We start from the raw sequence: 22,980 nt of genomic DNA on the forward strand, positions 1-22,980 counted from the left end.
TTATATAGAGAAAAAAATCATATACCAGACATGACTCTGGTGTTCAAGACCTGAAATCCTCACTGACTGCAGTGGTTGCACACATAGGACCACAAAAGGAAATACACAAAAAAGCCCTCAGGGAATTGTGGCTTTGTTATTGTTCATGTAATTCTGTGACATGTAAATTGGGCCAGGAAAGTGGCTGCTGTACCTTACCTCTACACCCAGATGTACATTTCTGCCCTTATTCTCAGGAAGCACTATTTACAGCCGAAGAAGCATCAATTCAACTAAATGTGAGCACTTATATTATGGTTTGGGCTCATACTATACAAGCAACACCTGTTAGCTTAATTTGGGAAAGATTTTTTAAATATTATAACCACACGCTGCAAGAACATTGTTTTTCCTCTCAAGGGAGAAGCACATGCTTTCAGAAGGATTTTTAAAGATTTAAGAGAAAACACTTCTGATAGCCTGAAAGAACAAAAGTCAGAGCATGGAAGTTCCTTGTAGCCGCCTATTCAGTTATGCTCTCTGTTACTGTGCAGCACTATTGTACTTCAATGTGAATCACTAGGAAAACAGGAAGTCTTCAGGGTCCTAGTTCGATCTTACTGAGATAATAGAGCCCAATCCTTCCCTCGCTTAATGGGCTAGCAAATACTCCCCCAGGAAACCCAACACTTTGCATTAAAACCACCGTGAAGTTACCAATTTACCAACACACGCAGTTATTTTTTAATACAAGCAGAGCACAAGGCCAAGATGAGAAAATATTTGTGTGCAGAACCAGGCAGAAAATATGAACAGCCTGCTGAGCCAGCAAGCCCCAGTCTGCTGTGTGAGCCAACCAAACTCGGACTGATGTCTCAACTCCTACAGTCCAGGAGTTGTCCCACCTCTCTACCCTCTGCTAAAGGTGTTCAATTCATAGACCCAGCACAAAACTATTCACCCCTTACTGAGGCACTCCAGTGCAAAAGAACCCCAACATTCATTGCCAGGGTTATCAATAACAAGTATACTGACTTGATTGATATGTACTTACTAGCAAAAGACCTCTCATTGCACGTAAACAGATTGCTGCTGGCACTGGGTGATCCTGGGGATTTCCTAAAATTAGTGTGACAAAGTCACAACTTACCTACATTGCAACTGCCTTCTGCCAGCTGGCATTAAGACACCTTGGAGTGTTCTTTTCCCAGTGCCATATTAAAACCTGGAATGCCTGCCAAGCAGGGAGAATCGAAGGTGGCATTGACCACTACTCTCCCCACTTCAACTTCTATCACTTTCTGCATAAACATGCCTGTTCAGCCAGATTCTTGTTTTCTATGCACTTTCACTTACAAAGTGTTGCAAAACAAGGAGAAAATATTCTCATTTACCGTATATAGCTTAGGTCACCATCTAAACCCAACAAATCTCACAGTTCACTACCTGCTGAAGATAGTCTGCACATTGAGTTATTAAGAAACAGGTGCCCCTGGAGAACTTTGGGTACAGGTGGTCCTTCATCAGGCAATTCTTCCATGTGGAAGACAGCAGGTACAGCCTTCCACTTGCAATGAAAAGCACTCATATAACATTTGAGTAGCTATAAAGAGAAGTATATGATGGGACAACTCTGTACTATTTCTTTACACAAAAAAATCTAAGTTAAAATACTACAATAGGTATTAATCATTCAGATCAAACCAAATACAGACTTTCCCATAATTTTTTATCATTCTAGTACATGACATTTAGTTACTTGCTGTGCATAACTTGCTCTGATGGAGTTTTTCGTGGCAAATTCATTTAATCAAACTTTGTGATCATGGACCTCTTTAACTGCCCACACAACTCCTCAGACCCAAACCAGAAACCCCACCACACAAACCTGTTGTAAGGTTTATCATACTCTGGTAGACATTATTAATTTTTCCCCTTTATTAGGAAAGAGCATAACGAACACCAAATTCAGTGTGGGGTTATCCTACAAGAGCTGGGATCCACTTGGAAGAAATACCAGTTCCTGCTTTCTTAGACAATAAACTGCATTAAAATATTCAAGGGAGCAGAAAATAGTATCCTAAAAAATATCCACAACTACATCTTCATGAGGATAATCTGTAGATTATCTGTAAACGCTTGCAATTCAGCCATATGCCAGTGAGGTGTAAGAAATTTGAAAGAGATGGCGTAGATTCAAACATAAATATTTTTGCCAGGGTAAAGGTTAGACATGCGAACATCTGACTCAACAATGGCGTATATATGAATAATGACTGTCATGTTAGAAATGCATTAATGACCGCAACAGATTTCACAGAATACGCAACCCAGCTGAGAAGCTGGACTCAGCAGGGGTGCAGGACTGGAGAAAAAAGGGAACAGACTTCATGAGGCAAGATGGAAAGGATCCCAAAAAGTACCTCTGTGTGGTTTACAAAACAAATGGCTGACTTGTGGGAGCTTCTGAGAGGCAGAGATCGCCAGTATCAATACAGACCTTAACAAAACCATGTGGAACAACAGCAGCTGAAGACAGTAACAAGGTTTAATACCTATCCATATCTTACAGACCATACTGACTTTTGGTCTTACTAACTGTTCCTGGGTTTTGTTATCATCTTAGTCTAGCAGTGGCAAGAGTCAATGAATGAAAGAATCTCACACAAAGGAACTAAAAGTGATAAAGGAAGAGAACTAGGAAAAGTAAAAGTAAGGGTTAAGAATAACATAATTTTTTGAGGTATACGAAGACTGTTCTTTTACAATTATCTAGAGCAATCTCTTCTGCTCCTACCCTAAAACAATAATTTCATTCAATTTAGACTTCCTTTATGTTTCCTTCTGATACTAGAATAACCTTTTGTAGCTCTGACCACTGTCCCTAAATCAGGAGCCAGCTACTGCTTAAAATTAGGTAATATGAATAAACTGCCTTAAGAGAGCCTTTTTTAAATCACTATAAAGTACTTCTTTTATAATTGTTTTAATCAAAGTAAAAATACTAACTGCTAGCAACTACCCATTAAAAGAGGAAAAAAGGCAAAAATCAAAACTTGTGCATTATTTCAGGTAAAAGCGTTTAACAGAGACAGCAAACACTGGACATCAGGAATGAATAGCACATGTTATTGAACAGTCTGCACTTAAACACTGACTGCCCTTCTTGACAATTCATATTCCATGGGTTTGTGGAGTTCACTGGCAATACCTGAAACACAGATGCATTACAGTTACATCTAGCAATCTCTTATAACCACGTGTCGCAAAGGACCTTTGTGTTTGAAATAAAGATTTTTCATTTTCCTAATGGTGTCAAGTAATAGTTCTCACTTACACTAGATGAAAGGCAGTTCTTACGAACAACCTATTACTAAACCATGAGAGGCTTTTTTGGTGCTACATTCTTTTATTTAATTCTCTTCCAGACGTCATAAACCCCTTATTTTAATTTCAAACTACTAATCTACTTACCTAGGTCAATAAGTATTGCATGTTGCTGGGAAGTTAATTGTTTTAAGAGTTCTTTGTAAGGTGTGTCCTTTGGTTGTTGTTTACTCGGAAACTGATGTTTAAGATGGTATTGCTCTGCTAGAAACTTCCAGACCTCTCCACGGTGGTGACGTGGTACTCCTGAGAGAAGGAGGTAATTAAAACAGCAATTTGTACCCATACTGAGAGTTCATCTATAGTTGAGCTAACAGGATTGAGGAACTGAAGATCCATATCAGCCTGATATGCAAGCAGATCCCCATCTGCTAGATCTGTATCTGCTACCTCCAGAAGACCACAGAAGCAGATTAAACTACTGTGCTTACACTTCCTCAAACAACCCATACCATTCTATGATTTGTTACACTAATTTAAGCCCCATGCTAATTGAAATCTGCATTCCTCACCTGTTTGCCTTGCTTATTCAAGTTAGTTTTAATGGGTTTGGTCTAAACCAGAAGTTGCTAAACTCATTTTAAATGCATTTTTTCATTTTTTGCATATGTATGAAATTTGACATCACTTCACTCTAAGAACTCTTACATAACTCAATAGAGAGCAGAGCATCAAGAACTAGGGATCATCTCCCCGTCTACTGACTACTTGCATGTGCTTCTTATTAGCAACCTACTAAGCAGGGCTTTTTAAATTTATTTACTTATTTTGCATCACTCCAAGTTTTTTTAAGTTTTATTTTGAACTCTAGCACAGGGCAGCATCACCAGACTAGCAACACAAACTAAGTTTTTCTCATGCTCCATACTGACTGGACAGAGCCCTTTACCACATGAACAGAATACCAGTGATAATGAGCTTTCCTTATTTTGCAGATATTCATGCTTGGGGCATTTGATATTCTTAGCAATCTAGACTTACCTCATCATCTGAAATAGACAGTTTAGTTTAATTTGCTTGACTAATTGTATACAGGCAGGTGCGATATTTAAAATATTAAACTTCTGCTAGTAGTGAATTCTTGGCACTTCCTTAATGTGTTGGAAAGCTTCATATAAAACTATAAAAAGTAAAGACTAACTTCAGTAATATAATTGCAGGTATTGCTGAAAGGGAATGTTAGGTGCACATAACCACGAAGATATAGAACATTGCTACTTGTTTAGTCAGCAACCTTAAGAACAGCTCTAGTGGGAATGCAGTTATAAGGACAGGTTAACAGGTCACTCTATTCCTTTTCTAATACAATTTACATGTGTTTCCAAAACTCAAAATAACAAGCTGTGCTTACCTTGCCCAACAGCAGAGTGTATTTTTTCCATATCAAATTTAATCTTTGACCTTCCCGGTGTACTCAACATTTTTTCCCAAATCAAAGTTACATCTTTTAAGCATGGTGTGATTTCTTCATAGTCAAGTTTCAGACGTCTGTTCTGCAAATTGTTTTCTGAAGCTGGGAAGTGATATAATGAATGCACCAGTTAACATTGTTTACTGTTTATCAAATGGATTCATTTAACGTAGAATTTTATCATACAACACACCTACAATAAAACTCTATTAATTCTGAAACACTACATGTCTAATTTTCTGTGATTGTGGGGTGCTTGGGTTTTGCATTTTGTTTGTTTGCTTTCTAAGGTATTGTATGCAATATTAACCATGCTTAGCCTAGCAAATTAAGTTCCTTATAGCTCTTAAGTCTGAAGAAGCATGAAAGATTATGACTAATCAAATAAACGTAAGATTTTCCTAGGAGGATTTTTCAGTTTTCCAGCTCTTAAATAAACTAGTGCAAAAGACCTACACCAAATAAAAATAGAAAATTAATATAGTCAGCTCTTTCTCATGCACAGAGATCCATAACAGTAATGACAAAGTAAAAACATTACTTTAAATGTGATCATTCATACATCCATTTTTATAGACTACACAAAAAGCAAAGTTTAAGTATAGAAAATTTCAGAACCCTGAACACAAATAGGACTAGACACCATTTATACACAAGGCTTTCTAAACTGTTGTAAATAAACCACTTTAGATCATCAGAGCTCCTGGAGCAGAGATGCATTGTAGTACTGGTGATTTTCTCAGATTGTATTTTATAAGAATATTGCACTGTATTTTATGGGTTATCTATAAGGAATTAAAAAAAAAAATCAATAGCTGGGAAACCATCACGGAATGATGGAAAAAATGAAAATTAATTCTGTTGCTGAGTGTCAATACCAAAGTTTAGTAATGGAATCAGAATTTCAAAGGGACTCCTGGCAACGCTTTTAAGTTTTATTTCTGTGGGGGCTTTTTAGTATTAGAATGTACCTGGGTAAAAGGATTTATTCATGGCATTCATGTAAACTAAACAGTAAAGCACCTTTTGGGACAGCAGATGAATTTGTGTAGGTCATGAGACTGAAAGAACAGAAGAGGTTTTTCAGCTCAGATGGAGAGAAAAAAAAGATGTAGAGCAGATGAGACAAAGATTTTCGATATCTATTCCTAAAAGAAAATGCTATACAGAAAGAAAGCTAGAAAAAGAGCACTAAGGAATGATGTAGACCGTAGTAAGTCTACGCAGAATTTAACAAAATGGATACTTCACATTAACTGGGCTGTAATGTGGTTGAGGACTAGATGCATTTAGTTTCAGAACAAGAGTCCTGGGATATGGTCAGAGCTGTCTATTTGCAAAAGTGAGCAGAGCACAGGTTCAAAAGACACAGAAGGACTGAAAAGGTTCTACAGTATTAAACAAAAATAAATTATACTGCTCCTCAATAGCACCCATCAAGTAAACTACAAGTAACGTGATTTGCAACCATGTTTATGAAATAGCATATTATGAAGAAACGATTTTTAATCAAGTTGTCACAATGTATTCACCGCTCTGCATTGTTCTGATGATGCACTACTGAAATTCTAACAAGATGCTCTCACTTTGAGCACATCCTGCCATACATCATAAACTCCAGCCACTTTTGATGATTTCACAGTAGGAACTCACAAAATCACACTTCTATGTGATACAGTCTTGAGACAATCTATATTTAAAGAATGTTATCTTTTGTTAGTTTAACTCTCCATTGTTTCTATAATTAATTTGCTTACATAATGTTACTAAACAGTTAAAAATCCACCTAAAATTTACATGGCCCATAATGACATTATAACAGCCAACATACTAAGCTCAGTTTGTTCTAAAATCTGTCTCTGCAATTAAGTTTATTTACATTATCAAATTCTGAGTGACAAAGGGTTACCTTGTCCTGTACTCCCTCTGGCCAAAACAAGATTGCAGATTTTTAAAATGGATAAAGAAAATAAGTGTTTATATTTGGGAACTGGCCACTTTACCTCCTTATCTTGTAGTTGCTTTAACATATGAATGATTTCTTTCAGTAAGGTTATTCATGGGAGTTATGATGTTACCTAACCATCTGCAAAATCTATACCTCATAGTATTTCATTTTGACATTTTCCAATAGTTTTTGACTTTTCACTTCAAAGTAGTATATTTCATTTTTAAACATGACTTTAGCTGCACTGAGACATGCTTTTACCCATCCCAATACAGACAGGTGTAGCTTAGTTTTACTCTTTAAGGTCTTTTCCTGGTTTCTTGTTGCTTTTGATTTTTCCCTGTAGATTATATTCAGTGTTTAACTGCAGAACCATGTAATTACAAACACTGACAGTTTTATTGTACTGTGTCCACAATGAAAGTGATTTTGTGTATCTAAACTGTTGATTTCTTTGCATTTTCTTCAGGTCATATACAACATATATTTATGTATTAGAATATTAAAAAAATCAAAACACAGGTATGTTCTATGAAAATAACTTTTAAGTGGCATTTAAGTTTCATGTTACATGAAAACAAACTCAGAGAAATCTTTCAATTATTTGCCTTTTGCAAACAAGTGTCTTCTGGTGTTTAGCAACTTTTCAGTCTCTACAGACTTTTCTGCTTTATTCAGCCTTTTAAAGCCACATACAAAAATGTGACAGTGGGAGTGACATGCAAGGACTGAGGAGAGAATATGCCTTTATTAAGAAGCTTATTTTAAATACTGACCATACCCAATTCCCAATATGACGTTTAGGCACTATCAGTAAAGATCCAACATACTGTACATTTAAATTTAATATTTTGTTCAGTATTTAACAGTAGTACTCTGAGAATTATTATCACATCTAAAATATTTATATTTTATTCCCAGAGACAAAAGCATTAGAACATGAGGCATTACATAACACACCTATGCTCACTGCAGCCTAGTCGCCTGTTTTTCCAAGTACTGTTTCATTATCTGAGCTCTTCATGCAGCATCTACCTAGAACAACTTCCTTACTTCACGATGCACACTGCACAACCTGGGTCTTCATTCATGCCAACACCCACCTCATTCACTTACTAATTAGCTTCAGACATTCTGATCCTAGTGAATATTTGACAGTTTTGCAATTACTTCTCTTCAGCAAACAAAATTAGAGCGTGTGATTAAACTCATTAAAAGTTTTATTGTTATTATGTCCTGCGGTTACCAAAAACTGCAGGCAGTTATTCAGATAACTTGAATACAAGAGAATGTTTTTAAAAATTAGGAATATAAATATATGAAACAGAAAAATTATTCTAAATGTAAGGTCCCATAAAAATTCCAGGTTATGGAACAACTTGATTGAAGCTCATTTATGATAGCACTGCTCTAAGCTGAAGAGATTGTGTAAATCATTGCTCATGATGCCTCTTTCTCCAGATGGTCTTGGCCCCTCACCCAAGAGCATTGTGTATTTGGTATCCATTGTCATATTTTATTTTACTGGATTAGCAAGTGCATTTGCTGAGAACATGCCTGCCACTTGTGGGGTTCTCAGGAAATTCAGGTATCAGGTGTTTTTCAGATTCCAGGGTTAAAATAGGAGAGCTACACTCCTAGGAGCAAATAGCCTACAGGTGGGCTAAGAGTTCTGGGAGGCCATATGTCCAAGAGAGTTCTTTTCTCCTTCCAGCCCGGAGTCTCAGCCCAAGGTCGAAGAAGGACTTCATGTTTGGTATAGTAAAATTTTCACATGGCTGGGCCCTTTGTCTGCACAGTTGTTCTTCCTGGAAGACAATCCTTCCTCAAGTTTACTCACAGGCAAAGAAGAAATGCCATTTTCATGCCAGGTACCTCCCTGCTTGAGGATCCAGTTACCTACTCTCTTCCTGAACATCTAAAATCAGCCAGATAAACATTTCTGCCCTCATTTTTCCTGTCTTCAAAGAAGCAGCTATCAAGGGCCATCACTTGCAATTCTGTATTGCACCTGCTACAATAAAATGTGCATTTTTATCAGCTGCAGTTTATGTGTAAAAATTGCTACCACAACAGATCTGTTGCAGCCATGCATTCAGCCACAGAAAACTTTTGGTTAAGAACAATTGCAAATTCCAGTTTCTCTAGCTCCTTCTCCTCACCTTTCTGACTGATCCAAGTCATTATTAGTCCACATAAACCTTGCTTGTACAGTGTCTGCACTTAGGCAGGTAACCATAGAAGTCCACAATGAGCTCCTTAAGAGCTTCAATTCAACTTCAAGACTGGCTAACCAGAACATTACAATGACCAATACTTAGACAATGACCTATGGATTAGAATGTGGGAAAAAATTCAATTTATGAGAGTGATAGGGCTGAATTTCTTGTCAGAGCTCCTAGGCATCAGATTAAAAAACCTCAGCCATGGTAAAACTGACAGTACCAATTAAGATCAAGTAAACAAACAATGAGGTGAAGAGATAAAAAAAATGTTTAATCAGTAACCTAAACTAATGAGAGCTGAGAGAGATGTTGCTAAACTGATTTAGCGTTATGTTCCTAAAATGTTTCATAAGACTTGGTCCAATCCATTGCCAAGGCCACAGAACAAACCAAAATGTTAATTTGTATTGCAGTAGGGTTTAATCAAGAACTTCACCAACCTTGTAACTTCTGGTTCTCCTTCTCCATTCTAAGAAGCAGTATCTGCTGAATAATGGCTTTTTTCCACAACTCGCGAAGCTCACGGGGCGTCCGTTTCCTTTCTTCTTTCTCTGGCCCAAAGGGGCCGTCTTCACACACTGGTTCCAAAGGGGATCTGGGTGGAAGTTCTCCCAGTTCAGAGTAATCTTTAAAAGAGAGAACACGTTGTGAACTACTTAGATTTCATGAACAGGTGAATGAAGGGACATATTTGCAAAGATTGCATATATATATATATACATACACACATCTACACACACATGCACACAAATACATGTACATAAAGGAGGTGTCATTAGCCAACAAGTTCACCCAAATGACAGTTTCAAGCAGATTAACAAGCTGCTTCTGAACAAGAAGCCCAGAACATTATTTTTTCTGTTACTTGATGAAATGATTGCACCATACACCAAGACCAGGGCTTGCTAATTACAGCTTTACAAGGAGAGAACCAAAAAGAAAAAAGCAAGTTTGAGAAATTGCAAAACCACAACCTATAGCTGAAATCTGGCATGATTTCAAATACTTGATTAAATCAAACATAGCCATAGCACCTCCATAAGTTAAGGAATAATCTCTAAACTGTGTTTGACAAAGGAAACACTCCCTTAGCTGTACAAACATACTGCCATCTAAGGCCATAAAATGGGATGGTTACCAGTTCTTAAAATAAACATGTAGAAGGGGAGACAGGCACCGAAGACATGTTTGCTCTCACATCTAATGTTTAACCATGTCAATCTTCTGCACCTTTTCTTCTGGCTTCATCTCGTCTACTACAAACTATAATTTTATCAAGTATGCAAGGTAATTCTAAGAACACTGAAAACGCTACGAAAGAAAGTGAACACTAAATAAATGTAGGGTGAACTGAAAAATCTTTTCTTTTTTAGGGGAAGCGTAAACAATATTGGTTTTAATCGAGTTCTCAACATAAGAAGCATAAGTTCTTATACTTTGTTTTCTTAATGTCTTCTGCAGTATCAATCAGTTTTATTGGTTTATACAGCTTCTCTGAAGGCTCAACAGTCTTTGATGTAACCTATACCTGTTACAGAGGAAAAAATAATTCACCATCTTTAAAATGAATGGTCAAACCTCTCCATTTCTTCCTACCAAATCCCACATGGAAAGCCGTCACAACAGCCCTTCCTGTTCAGCTGAACAGAATGGCTGTGAAAAGTCTCCCCAGGGACATGACGAGCACGCAAGAAAATGTGTTAAAGTCGGTGCACCAAAATCCACTCCCTGTGCTTTCCAGCCAAGGACAAGTACAGCTGTGCATGCTTTTGGAGAAAGAACACTCCTGAAACAATCATTGTGTGTGGTAGCTCAATGGTCCATTTCTTTATCATTGGCTAGCAGAGTGATAAAGATTTTTGAATTAACACATACAAACATTACCTCATCTCTACAAACTAACAAAAATAAGAAGGTTTTCACCTCTTCAGAATCTGCTCTGAAAGCAATCATATACTGACTCATATGGCTCATATGCAGCTCTTCTTTTCTTGTTTGTTGAAAGGCATTCGCACAACTGAGCCAGATGACTAAATAAGAATGGAAACGTGCACAGCTGTTGGATTCTGCTTTTCTAAGTTTTGCCATTGAGAGTCTTTTCCTCTCAAAGGTTTAAAGACAAACTGGGTAGATCCAAAGCCACCTGCTTCTTTATACAACATTTATTTGTAACCACAGGTAAATTCGAGGGCTAAAATATCCATCTAAAAAAAATGCAAAATTTTCAGCTAGCAACACAAATTAAACATTTCCAGAGTGCAAGTTTGTAAAGAAGTGTGGATACCTACACTTTGGGTAGCTACCGCTTTTCAAAGAATAACGAACTTCATAGGAATGTAAATTCAGCAAAGGACAAATATTTGACACTTGAATGGCAACCACCATTTGTTGCAGAGAAGTAGGAAACACTGACAGGAGCATTTAAGAATATGAAAAATATCAAAACAATCAGGAAATTATATATTCCTTAAAAGAAACCAGGAAACATTAGTTTATTTTTTCTTTAAAGGTAAATGGGAAGAATTCTGTAGGCTAAGATCTGCAATTATAAAAGAAGTTCAGGTAATTGTCATCAGGTAGAGAAGGAACACACACTTCATAATCCTCAGCCTGTGTTGACAATTAAAGCGATTTTGATTTGACTGTTGTTTTCATTGTACATACTATGCTGTCAACAATATTCTGTACATAAAGTAGCTTTAATGCTGATTTTCTTACTGCATATTAAAAAACATATTATAAGGGAAATTCTCTTAATGATAATGCTGGTAGAACTGCCTTAATTTGCTTGAATAAAAAAATAAACTTAAAGAAAATTAAAAACTTCCCTTTTAGATAGTATTTTCTTTTTAAGATAGCATTACATACACAAAGTAATATCAACATATGAAAGGGGGATTAATGAAAATGGTCACCAAACAGTAATGCAAAAATGTAAAAGTGGTCCAGATAGGTACGCCCTTATCTACTGTATGCTGTCTATTCACTTATTATGTTCTTATAGCTTACAATATAGAATGCACGTACATGTTGCGGGAAACAAATCTCTTCTCACCCTACACATCCTCCCAGTGGTTTATGGATCTGCTTTAGATTTAGGTATGTATTCTGGTTTTACGTATGTATATACGCATGGATGTGTCAGAAAATATCAGGCTATCTACAGAGACGGTTTATGGTTACCCACTTGCAAAACCAAAACAGACTGCCAAAATACGTGCAGGGAAACAAATAAAACACATTGCATTCCTCAAGCAAAAATGAACATACCCGAGATCTAAAATCTTCCTGATTTTAACATCCAAATTCTACATTCTCAGTGCAAATTTTGTGGATTGGCCTTCAAGTACCTGCTTAACAGAATATCACCTGCTAGTTTATTGAAAATATTAGTCCCTTCTAGTCCTACAGTGGCAGCACTTACTGTGACAACACTTGAATCACTACAAAGCATTAATTTCTCAAGTCCATTGTCCTGCTTCCATTAAGGCTGAAAATTTCTTGTCCGTTACTGACTAAACTGAAAAGATCAGTATTTACTGAAAGAAATTTAAATCACACTTGTTAAGGCTATAAAAGAAAACAGGATGGTTGGAAACTTCTACAGATTGTACAATTAAGATTATTGACCCTACCTCTATTTTTCCATGGAAAAGTCCTAGGCTTGATTTTGCCTTCCAAATGGCAGCTCCTTCTCTATGCTTGCTTTCTTCCAACCATTTGTGGACATTTAACAGGAAGTCTAAAGTCTACTCCGATAAAGTAAAACACATTCACAACCTGCCTTCCCTCCCAGCTCCATGCTGGTATGTAGCAGGATGTATAGAAACCAAAATGAACCTGTTTAACTGCTCAGGTGGCTTGCCTAAAGTTTGCAGAGCTACATCAGCTGTTTGGCTGGTAAAGGTGGTGGGGGAGGTAGAATGTGCAGGTAATCCCTCAAAGCAAGCTAAAGCCCCAGACGTTTGGTAAGTCAGCAGTAACGCATGTCCATGCACATACGACAGAGTGACTGGTAGACATGCCATACATCCAGCTTCCGGATCCAGAACAGACAAGAGTAGGAATACTGTAAAAAGAAACTGAGCATTTCATTATTATGCACAAATGATCTGGATGACAGCAGAGAAACCAAAGATGAAGAATAGAGCAATTCAGCTGAACATAACTAGGAGGTCACATTCCACTGAATCAAACTGCCATGTGTTAAAATCCAAGTAATGTGCAGCCTTCAAAACTTCTGTGATTAGTAAGTGCACTTAAGCAGGATCTGAACACTTCAGCACACACTGAAAGACTGCTTCCCTGTTCATCTGCCAACCTTCCCTGTTCATCTGCCAACCACATCACCTTGTGTTGACTCCTGTCGCACGTTTGACCTCTACTCCTTTCAAATATGCTGCTCCCTTCCCTGCAGCTTCCACATACAATTCTATCTCTGTACCTGGTACTTCTACAAGCCAACCACGGTTCTGCTCCTTAAGGTTCAGGATTGGGCAGGCTGACTTGATAACTAGTATTATATTTCATCAACGCACAGGTTATTTTCCATTTGAACTTCATATTTTGACTAACCTTCAGAACTGGTCTTCTGCACAATACACTTCTACAAGTTTGCGTATCCAAACTAATTATTCCTTGAGAAATCATGTACTTCACTGAGAAAGCCGAAACTACTCATGAAGCAGATGAAAATGCTACGTAAAGGTACTAGCGCATCCATACATCAAAAGCACTGCTCTGATGCTCTGACCACCTCTATTACCTGATAGGAACAGTGGACTGAGATGGGATTTGCACAGCAGAAGCATTCATTTTATACTCAGCTCTTTGGCTTCATGTGGCAGTGCTTCAATCCTAAGATGCAGACTATCTCTACACTCCAAAAGGATCAACAGATGCATTACACCAAATTCTCACATACAAAGATGACATACAAAACGAAGTACAAAACATTCTGAAGAAAGTACCATGGGATATTGATAGCATAGATCACAGTAAAAAAATGCTTATAAATGAAAAGCTGGTGAATGAGTGCAGTAGTAATTAAAACAGACAATATTTGACTGGTATTGACAAACAGGAAATTTCTTCAGCTTCAGAAGAAGCTACAATGAACATAAGAGCATTTGCTGCAACCTCTGGGAGAACAGGTCCCTTCAAAAAATAACCACACTTTATCTGTTACAATACTAAACTCTTTTGAAGGAAGGTTCTCATTAATCTCTTTTTCTAGAGCTTTTTTTGGCCTATTTTCTATATATGAGTACACAAAATTCCTCCTGGCTCTCCCATTTACTGTCTTAAACATTCTAAGCAGTGAAGTATTTTTTCAGTTCTTTGATTTTGTCCTTTTTACTTGCTCATGCTACTTGCAGCCAGATCTTCATACTTCTATAGAGTATCTCTAGTAAGAGCCACAACCTGTGGCTATGCAAATGGTTTAGGACTTCCTAGTTCTCCATCTTCACTGGTAAAAAAATAAAGCAAACAACTTGACAATTGTTTTAAACCACATTAAGTATGAGCCCACTCAAAAAAGGTGGTTGGTTTTCAGTTGGATCAGTTTTCTAGTCCCCCTCACAGTATTATACAAGCACTAGAGCAGGCACAGGGAGGCAAACAAGAACTTGTGCGCCCTTACCCTGCTCAGGAGCAGGACACACTTAGATCAGTGCAGTGCGTTAATGAAACTTCACCTTCCACTGCAGTGTAGCAGAATATTTGCATGCTTTTATTCAGCATCTACAAATTTCCCTTGTGTCCAGCACTGTAATAAAAGATGCTTGCTTTCTAAAACTCCAAACCAAGTCAGAGTTTATTTGCCAGCATTTTTTGGTATTATTTCCACAATCACAAATAAATAAAAAAAGAAAAATAGCAAAGGACAAGACACTGTGTGTGGCTCAAGGTGGTGGAGAAAGAAATGCTGCTCCTCAGTGCCACAAGCAACAACACTTGCGGCACTTTTACTAAAAAAAAACTAGTATAATTCAACCTCGCAAACCTCCAGCTGCCAGCTGACAAGAAAAAACAAACTATAAGATCATTTCATCTATGCAGAAGATTCTTTCTGGATCTTCAAACTGAAGATCAACCTCATCTTCAGGCTCACCAGAGATCACCTGTCTCTTCTGCTAGGCCATAAAGCATATAATGCTTGTTTGATGTGCCTCATCATAAAGTTATGTACAGAAGCAGGGGAGAATAGCAGGGAAAGCAGAAAGTGGCAGCACTCACACAAGCTGGAGGCAGTTGGAGGAGGACCTGCACATGCGACATGACCAAAAATAATGGTTTCCTGTACCCAAAGAAAAACGGCAAGAAAAATGTCTTTCCAGGGCATGTATTTGCAATATTTTTTTTAACTCTACTGACTGAGGGCTGGTTTTCATTTTACCTCTGAATTAGTAAGAGAACACCTTTCTCTATATATAATAAACCCCTGCTTTTAAACAATGGTGCCTGCAAAACAAACATCCTTCTCTCTGCCTGGTAATACATGATGCAACTACTAAAGCACAGCCAGCATTCATTTCTCTCCTGCTGAGCTAACAGGAAATGATATTTTAGCTCGAAGAACTTATGAGCACCTCCTAAGAAGTACGGGACTGTGCAAGACAATGGGACTCAAAAGTGATGTCAGCTTCATGTGGGAACTCAGGACACAAGACATCTCTGAAGTTTAGAATCTCATAAGAGTAAGTTCAATATTTCTGCAAAAGCTATGTACCAGTTGTCTGGGTTTTCTTTTTTTTTTAAAAAAAAATTTTAGTAAATACACCTTCATATCCTGCTGCGTTAACCACACAGAGTGGCAGCAAACAGGAGACTCAGCTCACACTTGCCTATACAAATGGAATCACAAATGCCAGCATCTAGGTCTTCTTGTGTGTATAAAGCTTCAAGTTGTCTATTTCCCGTGACATCTCACATGCATATTTAATAATTACATCTAAAAGAAGTTACAGCCACAGAACAGTTTCATTTTTTTGACACATGAGGTCCATATGTTGTCAAAGTAACACTCAGTTCAGGCATACATCTCAATTTTACACTTAATACATAGTCTAGTAAAGCAGCTATGCTAAGCTTGAAAATTTTTATCATCTCTGACTGGCTGACTTACTAACTTTTATAAAACCCCTATATTTTTTTCTTACTGCTGTCTTGCACAGTCCAATTTGGTTGAAATTGATCTTTTGGTGATACATGAGCAGCTTCTATAGATTCTGTTTCCAAAGGAATACTGCCTAAAAAGAGCGAGAAAGCCATGAAAAAACCAAAAGCACAGGTAACTTATCAAATCAACCCCCACTGCTTATGATGCTCCTCCATGAGAGACTAGGCATAAGGAAAAATTTCTTCACCACGAGGGTGGTGAGGCACTGGCACAGGTTGCCCAGGAAAGCTGTGGGTGCCCCATCCCTGGAAGTGTTCAAGGGCAGGTTGGATGGGCGTTGGGCAGCCTGATCTAGTGGGACATGTCCCTGCCTGTGGCAGGGGGGTTGGAACTAGATGTTCTTTAAGGTCCCTTCCAACCCAAACTATTCTATGATTCTATGATGAAAGAAAAAACAACAATATCATGAATGATAGCTAGTTATATTTACTTTGGAACTACAGAGGCTACTAAGTTAACTGTAATGGTGAGTTCAATTTAAGATCCTCTGTACAGCAGCTCTCTTAAAGGCTACAGGGACTGGATCATGAGTGAGCATCATTTACTGCCAGAAATGTTCCAGGAGATGCATAAAAATCCAAATAGAAAAATCCAACACTTGTTATAAATAATACTCCCCACCCCCCCAACTCTGAGTTTTCTTTCTCTGTGCATATATCAAATATGTACATTGGAACAAAAACAGAAAAATAAAAATAAGAGCAAAGAAAAAGTTCAGATATTTATAATTACTCCTTGCATTAATAGCACTTCCTGTTTTCCATTTTGGCCACACTTGTTTCACCAACTATTCTGCTTATCCAGCTGGAGGTTGTTAAAATTGTATCTTGCAGCTATTTTATCTCAGAGGAAATGCTTGCTTAGGCAATTTAGAGCTTTTTTTTCCTATGGGAAGGTTTGTTTTTTTCAAAAGTGAGGAGGCCGTTTTGAGGCACAAAAAGATTCCTGTAACCTGCAAAACCACTACCCTCACAAGACAGCTAAGGTTGAACGTGTCCTTCATATTCCTTAAAGTACAGGAGAGCATTTCACGTGTACATTTACACAACACACTTTTGAGATCACTTTGTTTTGAAGCACACTACATTTGAGAGGCATCCATGCCCATACACAGCTTACTCCATTGTTAGTCAAATTACATTTCAAGCAATGTATTAATGACAGAAATACCTATTACGTGTGCTGCCCCGTTAATCAAGGTTTGTCTTTAATATGCAAAAAAAAAGTCTCAGTGACATTATGATGGTTACTTTTTACTACGCTTACTATGATGTACTGTTCTCTCCCATTCACTGATACTTTTTCTTATTTCTTATACAAATTTATATTCTTTGATATCAGTCAGAAGGTAAAGCTTGCAGAGCTCAAGCTGTGAAATTCAAACTTCAGTGAGCCAGAGATCGTCATCTACTGACAAGCTTCTCTGAGGCATTCCTGGGCTCACCATGTGCTGTGTTATCTGGTTCACATAAAGTGAGATGCATACAATGATGCACCTGCATGCTCATGTGCAGTGACTTTTTCCCTTGTCTGTGTTCTTCAGCTCTACAGAATTTCTGGAAATAAGTTTGAGAACAATGGATAAGTAGGCCTCAAGTTGCAAAGAACCAGACTGGAGGAGCATATATGAGGTCAAACTCAGTCTGCTATGAAGTATACACTAGAGAACTCTACTGAAGTCATAAAAGAAATTTAATTCATTCTGCTAGGCCTGGATTTTTCAAGTCCACAGTTCTATACTGCAGCATGGGAAGATGAAATACAAGCATCACCTGTCCTTCAGAACAACACTTGGTGATACCTTTCTTTTGGTTTTTTTCCCCAGAACTCATCAAAATAATACATGTCAATATAATTTCTTTTCTGGTTAGTTTGACATGATTGGAACTATGCTACATATGAAGCTGAAAAATACAAACTCAACAGCTAACGAGCTTAGCATGACCAAAAGGTAGGTGGGAAATTACAAAGACAGTAAAAATAGAGCACCAGGCAAATACGTCTGCTTGGCAGACCAAATGATCGACACTTCACAGACTACATCCACTAACAACATTCATGGGAGCAAATAAACACAGACTTTACCATCATATCGGCTAGGAGAATCACATGCTTTCTGAGGGGTTGCCACTCGCAGGAATATCTGTTGCCTCCATGAATGCCGTCGAGTCCTTACAGGGCTGTCCGCACCAATGGCCTGCTGGCTGTGTTTGGATTCGTAGTCGCTAAAATTGCAGGATACACAATGACTTGTGAGTAGGCTACCTGAATCTGCTGTAACAGTGACACAGTCTTCACTGAGTGCAATAACATGAAGCATCAACTACGGAGTGCAGTGTACTGTGCACATGCTAGGTCAAGCTCTTAGTGTTAGATAGGTGAAGGTTGCTTTGTTGCAACAGCCTTACACAAGGCTGCAAACATCAGTGACCTTCAACAAAAGGGACTGGCAGCTCTGTGCAATCTGATTTCTCCACTTTTAATTAATTTTTGGCTTCCTTTGCAGCAGTGGATTAAACACAACGCATTAAAGACATACACTATAATGTATCTTTACCATTGTGCTGTTCAAATGCCATCCACAAAATCTAGCAATTACCCATAGGAGAAACAATTAACTTCTGATGGCTTTTTATCAGCACATATCGAGGAGCTTTATAAACACCAACTAAACTTCCAACTTTCTGTGAAGTGGATACATAATATATTTCTTCACAATACAGACTTGGGGCAAAACATCTAAACTTTACATTGACAAGTTGCCATCTAAAATAAGCAACAAACTTGGAAACAGTGTCCAGGAACCTTGGATGTTACTCCTTGGATATAATCCACAAACTACATGCAGAGGTTTTTATTCAGAATAGTAAATGAAATCCTGAACAGCAATATTGTTTTCCTGTCAAAAATCCTACTAATAACTTTCACCTGTTGAATCTTTAAACTACTCACTGCTTTATTCCAGCCATTGGCTAAATGAGTCTTTGTTGAAGCTGAAAGGGATAAATGAACTTCAAATAGCACTCTCAGCAACTGAGAGGAGTATTTGATAGGCCACCTTCTCCCTCCAATCTGAGGACACTGACATAGCTCAGAATGAACCACATATATTCTCGTAACTGAAAACTGCTAATACAGTCCTTTGGCAGGAATAATCACATATGTTTATGGATGGAAGCTGCACGACCAAGTTACAACATGAAGATGGCTAAGTTCTGGAATCCTAATGGGAGAGGAGTCTGGGACAGCTCTATCCTTTTGATAGCAATCACATGCAAAATACATGCAAGTGAACTCTTGCACAAATCAGGTTTTGCAAGCATTTGAAATATTCCAGACAAAGCAACCTTTGAAAATACAATTTTACCTCCAGGCTTCAACAGAGAACCCTACCTTGTTGTGCTCCTAAAGTCAGAGGTGTTATTTTCATCTACAGGAGCCAGAAATTTTAAGAAATTTGGCACAGAAGAGGAAGAATGAAGCTTTTTCCTTAAGGCAGTACGGTAGGAGATGCTGAGAGTGCAGTTGGGAAAAGTATAGTTTAGAACAAAGAAGAACAAATCCACAGAATAAAAATAATACATACTGCTAAGTCTCAAACAAAAACCAGCTAAATCCTGAAGGAAAGCAAAGTCAAAACTGAAACTGCTAACAAAGTACTACTATGAAATTTTTTGAAATATTTGTTTGGGCAAACTATAGTGTCCCAATCTAACAAAGTTATTATTCTTTGCTATATGCCAAGATTTTTGGTGCCCGTTTCAAGTAAATTCCTTTAATCTAGTAAGAACTGATGCCAACTTTATCATCACATGTTTATTTAAATGTGCGTTTCAATGGTTGACAAAGTTTGGGGGAAAAGGTTAGGAAAAGCTGAAACTGATAATCATTGCGCTGGCAAATGTAAAATATTTTGGTAAAAAGCATTTTGTAAAGCATTAACAGGGTTTTATCCAAAGAAACCCAGAACTTTTAAGCTAAAAGCTGAGCCTCCTGACTGATCATTTAGGATTGTGGCTCTATTTACACAACAGACAAGAGCACTGATCAAATTGCATCAACCGCCTTCAGGCCAACATAATTCTGCTCTTTCCTTTCAATTAACAAGCCCCCAACATACTGAGAAGAACAGAAGGAAGTGAGAACAATTCCAATAAGGAAAAGCTTCTGCACTGAATGAAAACACAGAAAACTACCTGGCTGACGGTACTAGAAGGATTTTTCTCAGAAGAGTATGCAAACATGTAAATACGAGAATTTACCCCCGAGAAACTATGTTTAAGGAAGAATTGCTTCTGATAAACCATAACGATATACCTGGACGGCACTTAGTTCTGTCTCATGAAGATGTGAATTGGATAGGGGGATACTCTTGGATAAGCACTAGCATGAAGAAAAGCTATACTTTATAGCTAATATTGAAAACAACGAAGATGAGGCTGTAGTGTGGTGTGCCCTACAAACAGGTTCCACTTAAAATCGTGTTGTAAATCCATCACAATTACTTGGTAGTTTCACTTACAGAATACAATCAGCTTGGGTAATCTGGCTTTATTGATTTAAACTCATTAAATATATATTGATATCTCTATCAATTTCCATTTTCGGTCTTGTTGCTTAAAGGTACAATACAGCATATCCTTGAAAGACAGGGAAAAGAAGAAGTTGCTACTCTATGTGCTGAATTATTACCAAACCTACTCAAAAAATCTACTTTTGAGTATTTATCTTCAGGATTCAAGTAAGTCTTATTAAAATGAACATTTAAGAAGACATGGAAGACTTACGTTTCCTTCCCTGAGCTATATCATACTTCTGAGGTGAAGCTAAATTAAGAGCTATGATAGTAAGTACACAGCAAACACAACTGAAGGAACTGGTAATAAAAGGTTCAAACAATAAAAATTGATTGCCAATGGCCAGTGGCTGTTGACAGTGCTTGCAAGAACATTTGCTCTCATTAGCCTTTTGAGCTAAAATATACAGTTTTAGCTCAAGGGATTAAGAAAAGATTTCACAGTTAAGATTCTTAGGGAGCTACTTGTTTCAGGTTCTCAGGGAAATGATGGGTTAATGTCTTTTTCTCAATGTTCTCAACATGTATTTTGTTCTGAGAAAGGAGACACAAAAAAGTATCAGTTGATATTCCTTCAAGTAACCAAGGCAAATACATGAGCTGGTGGGTTGGGTTTTTTTGTTTGGTTGGTTGGTTTTGGGGAGAGTATAGGGGGAGTGATTTCTTTTTTTTTTTATTTATGGTGTTGGGTTGTTTGTGGTTTGTTTTTCTCTTTTTATTGGTGCTCCACAGTCCTGCTAGTTCTTGCTCCATTTAGTTAAATTGGTAATTTGCCTTTCATGTAAAGCACAAAAGAATATTGTTTTAATATGTTTCTGTGTTACCATGATCAATGCAGAACAGAACTGAATGATTTAGGAGGGACAGAATGAGCCAGATCACAGGTTCTTGGCAACTTTTCCCTCACACAATTTAAGCAGTGCTGCTGTCTGCTGCATAACAACAAGTTGCTCCGGAGCAACTGGCTTTGAAGAGTCACACGTCTGTGCATCTGAATGAATTCTATTTTTTAAAACAAAATTATATAAGTAGAAGCTCTACCTTCAGCAGTGGATCTGTTAAAGAGTTCCCTCTCCCATAAAAATCTACCTTCAGTCTATATCAAATTATTCTAATTATTTACACTACAGAGCTTCATATTTATGACATGGTAAAACAAACACTACTCCAAACTATGTACAGGTGCTAGCTCACCTCTTTTGTGCAAAATGCCCACTTTGATCTCCACTTGAATTATGCCTTAGATACTTAAAAAAGTTGGGCGAAGAGGCTGAGGGATTAAGACGAGTTAGAGTAGGAGAGCGCACAAGTTGACCTGAAGAACTTTTAGATTCGCTGACAGATGCATCCAAGTTGTATAGTGAGATTCCAACCAGAACGACGGAGTCGAGGAAGCACAAAGAACAAAACACAGTAAGAGAGGAAAGGAGATGAGGGAAAGAGGAAAAAAAAAAAAAGTGAAATCCCTTTTCTAATCTTTGAAAGGGACCTGGCACATACAAATGAGCCATTTTCTGAGTTCTTCACAGTTGATGCAGTAGCCTAAGAGGCTGAACATTTTAAACCAATCAGCAAAGTCCAAAATACACACTTGCAGTCTGCAGCAATGCATTTCAGTGTATGATTACATTTAAACTCAAAAAAACTTGTCACTGATACCCCCCCTTTCTTCTCCCTCATATGTGCCTTCCCTTGGCTTCTATGATAAAAGTCAGGCATATGATCAACAGTTCTAATAGATAAGAAGTGAAGTGCTAGGTGAAGAACTACTGAACTTATTTATGTTTTGGAAACAACTTACCAATTGAGGTAACCTGTTCAAAAACACTCATATAACATGCAAGATTTGTTAAACATCTATCATTTCAGTGATTTCTGAGAACTTTAAGTATACTTTTCTCCTAAGTTCTCCTAAGTTCCAATTTCTCCTGGTTCTGTACATTTCCTACGAAAGGGAAGCAGCAGTGATTTCTTTTTGATTTGAATTATGTGAGCGAGCAGGGACAGTCAGGTCTTACTAGAAATTACATGATAAAACTCAAATAGAAATAACGAAGGAAATGAAATACACTTGATTTCTATCTGCATTCATACAGTAAGACAAGAACTGATTGAACAAGCAACTACAAGCATCAAGGTAACTCTCATGAAGATAGATAACACATCAACAAGTCCTAAACCGCACTACAAAAACATTCTAGTATTTTAGAATTAGAAAGGTTCACGGAAGGGGCAAAAAGGCAATCCAGGTTATGTTTCAAATACTATCAT

At 37.6% G+C, this 22,980-nt stretch overlaps 1 protein-coding gene across 5 annotated transcripts in view; it reads right to left on the bottom strand.

Annotated features, from left to right (window-relative positions):
- Nucleotides 1–22,980, bottom strand: part of TBC1D1 (TBC1 domain family member 1) — a 105,647-nt gene that overhangs the window by 14,086 nt on the left and 68,581 nt on the right. For 3 of the 5 annotated variants that reach the window (XM_069856175.1, XM_069856174.1, XM_069856178.1), the window contains 6 exons: nt 21,904–22,044; nt 19,527–19,646; nt 18,219–18,358; nt 9,391–9,576; nt 4,718–4,879; nt 3,454–3,612 (listed from right to left, as the gene is read on the bottom strand). In XM_069856175.1, the coding sequence (XP_069712276.1) occupies nt 3,454–3,612; nt 4,718–4,879; nt 9,391–9,576; nt 18,219–18,358; nt 19,527–19,646; nt 21,904–22,044 (908 nt within the window). The remainder of the gene's footprint in view (nt 1–3,453; nt 3,613–4,717; nt 4,880–9,390; nt 9,577–18,218; nt 18,359–19,526; nt 19,647–21,903; nt 22,045–22,980) is intronic. The other 2 variants (XM_069856177.1, XM_069856176.1) reach the window with 1 other exon arrangement.

The sequence above is a fragment of the Phaenicophaeus curvirostris genome, chromosome 4 (genome assembly GCF_032191515.1).
Source record: "Phaenicophaeus curvirostris isolate KB17595 chromosome 4, BPBGC_Pcur_1.0, whole genome shotgun sequence".
Taxonomy (NCBI): domain Eukaryota; kingdom Metazoa; phylum Chordata; class Aves; order Cuculiformes; family Cuculidae; genus Phaenicophaeus; species Phaenicophaeus curvirostris.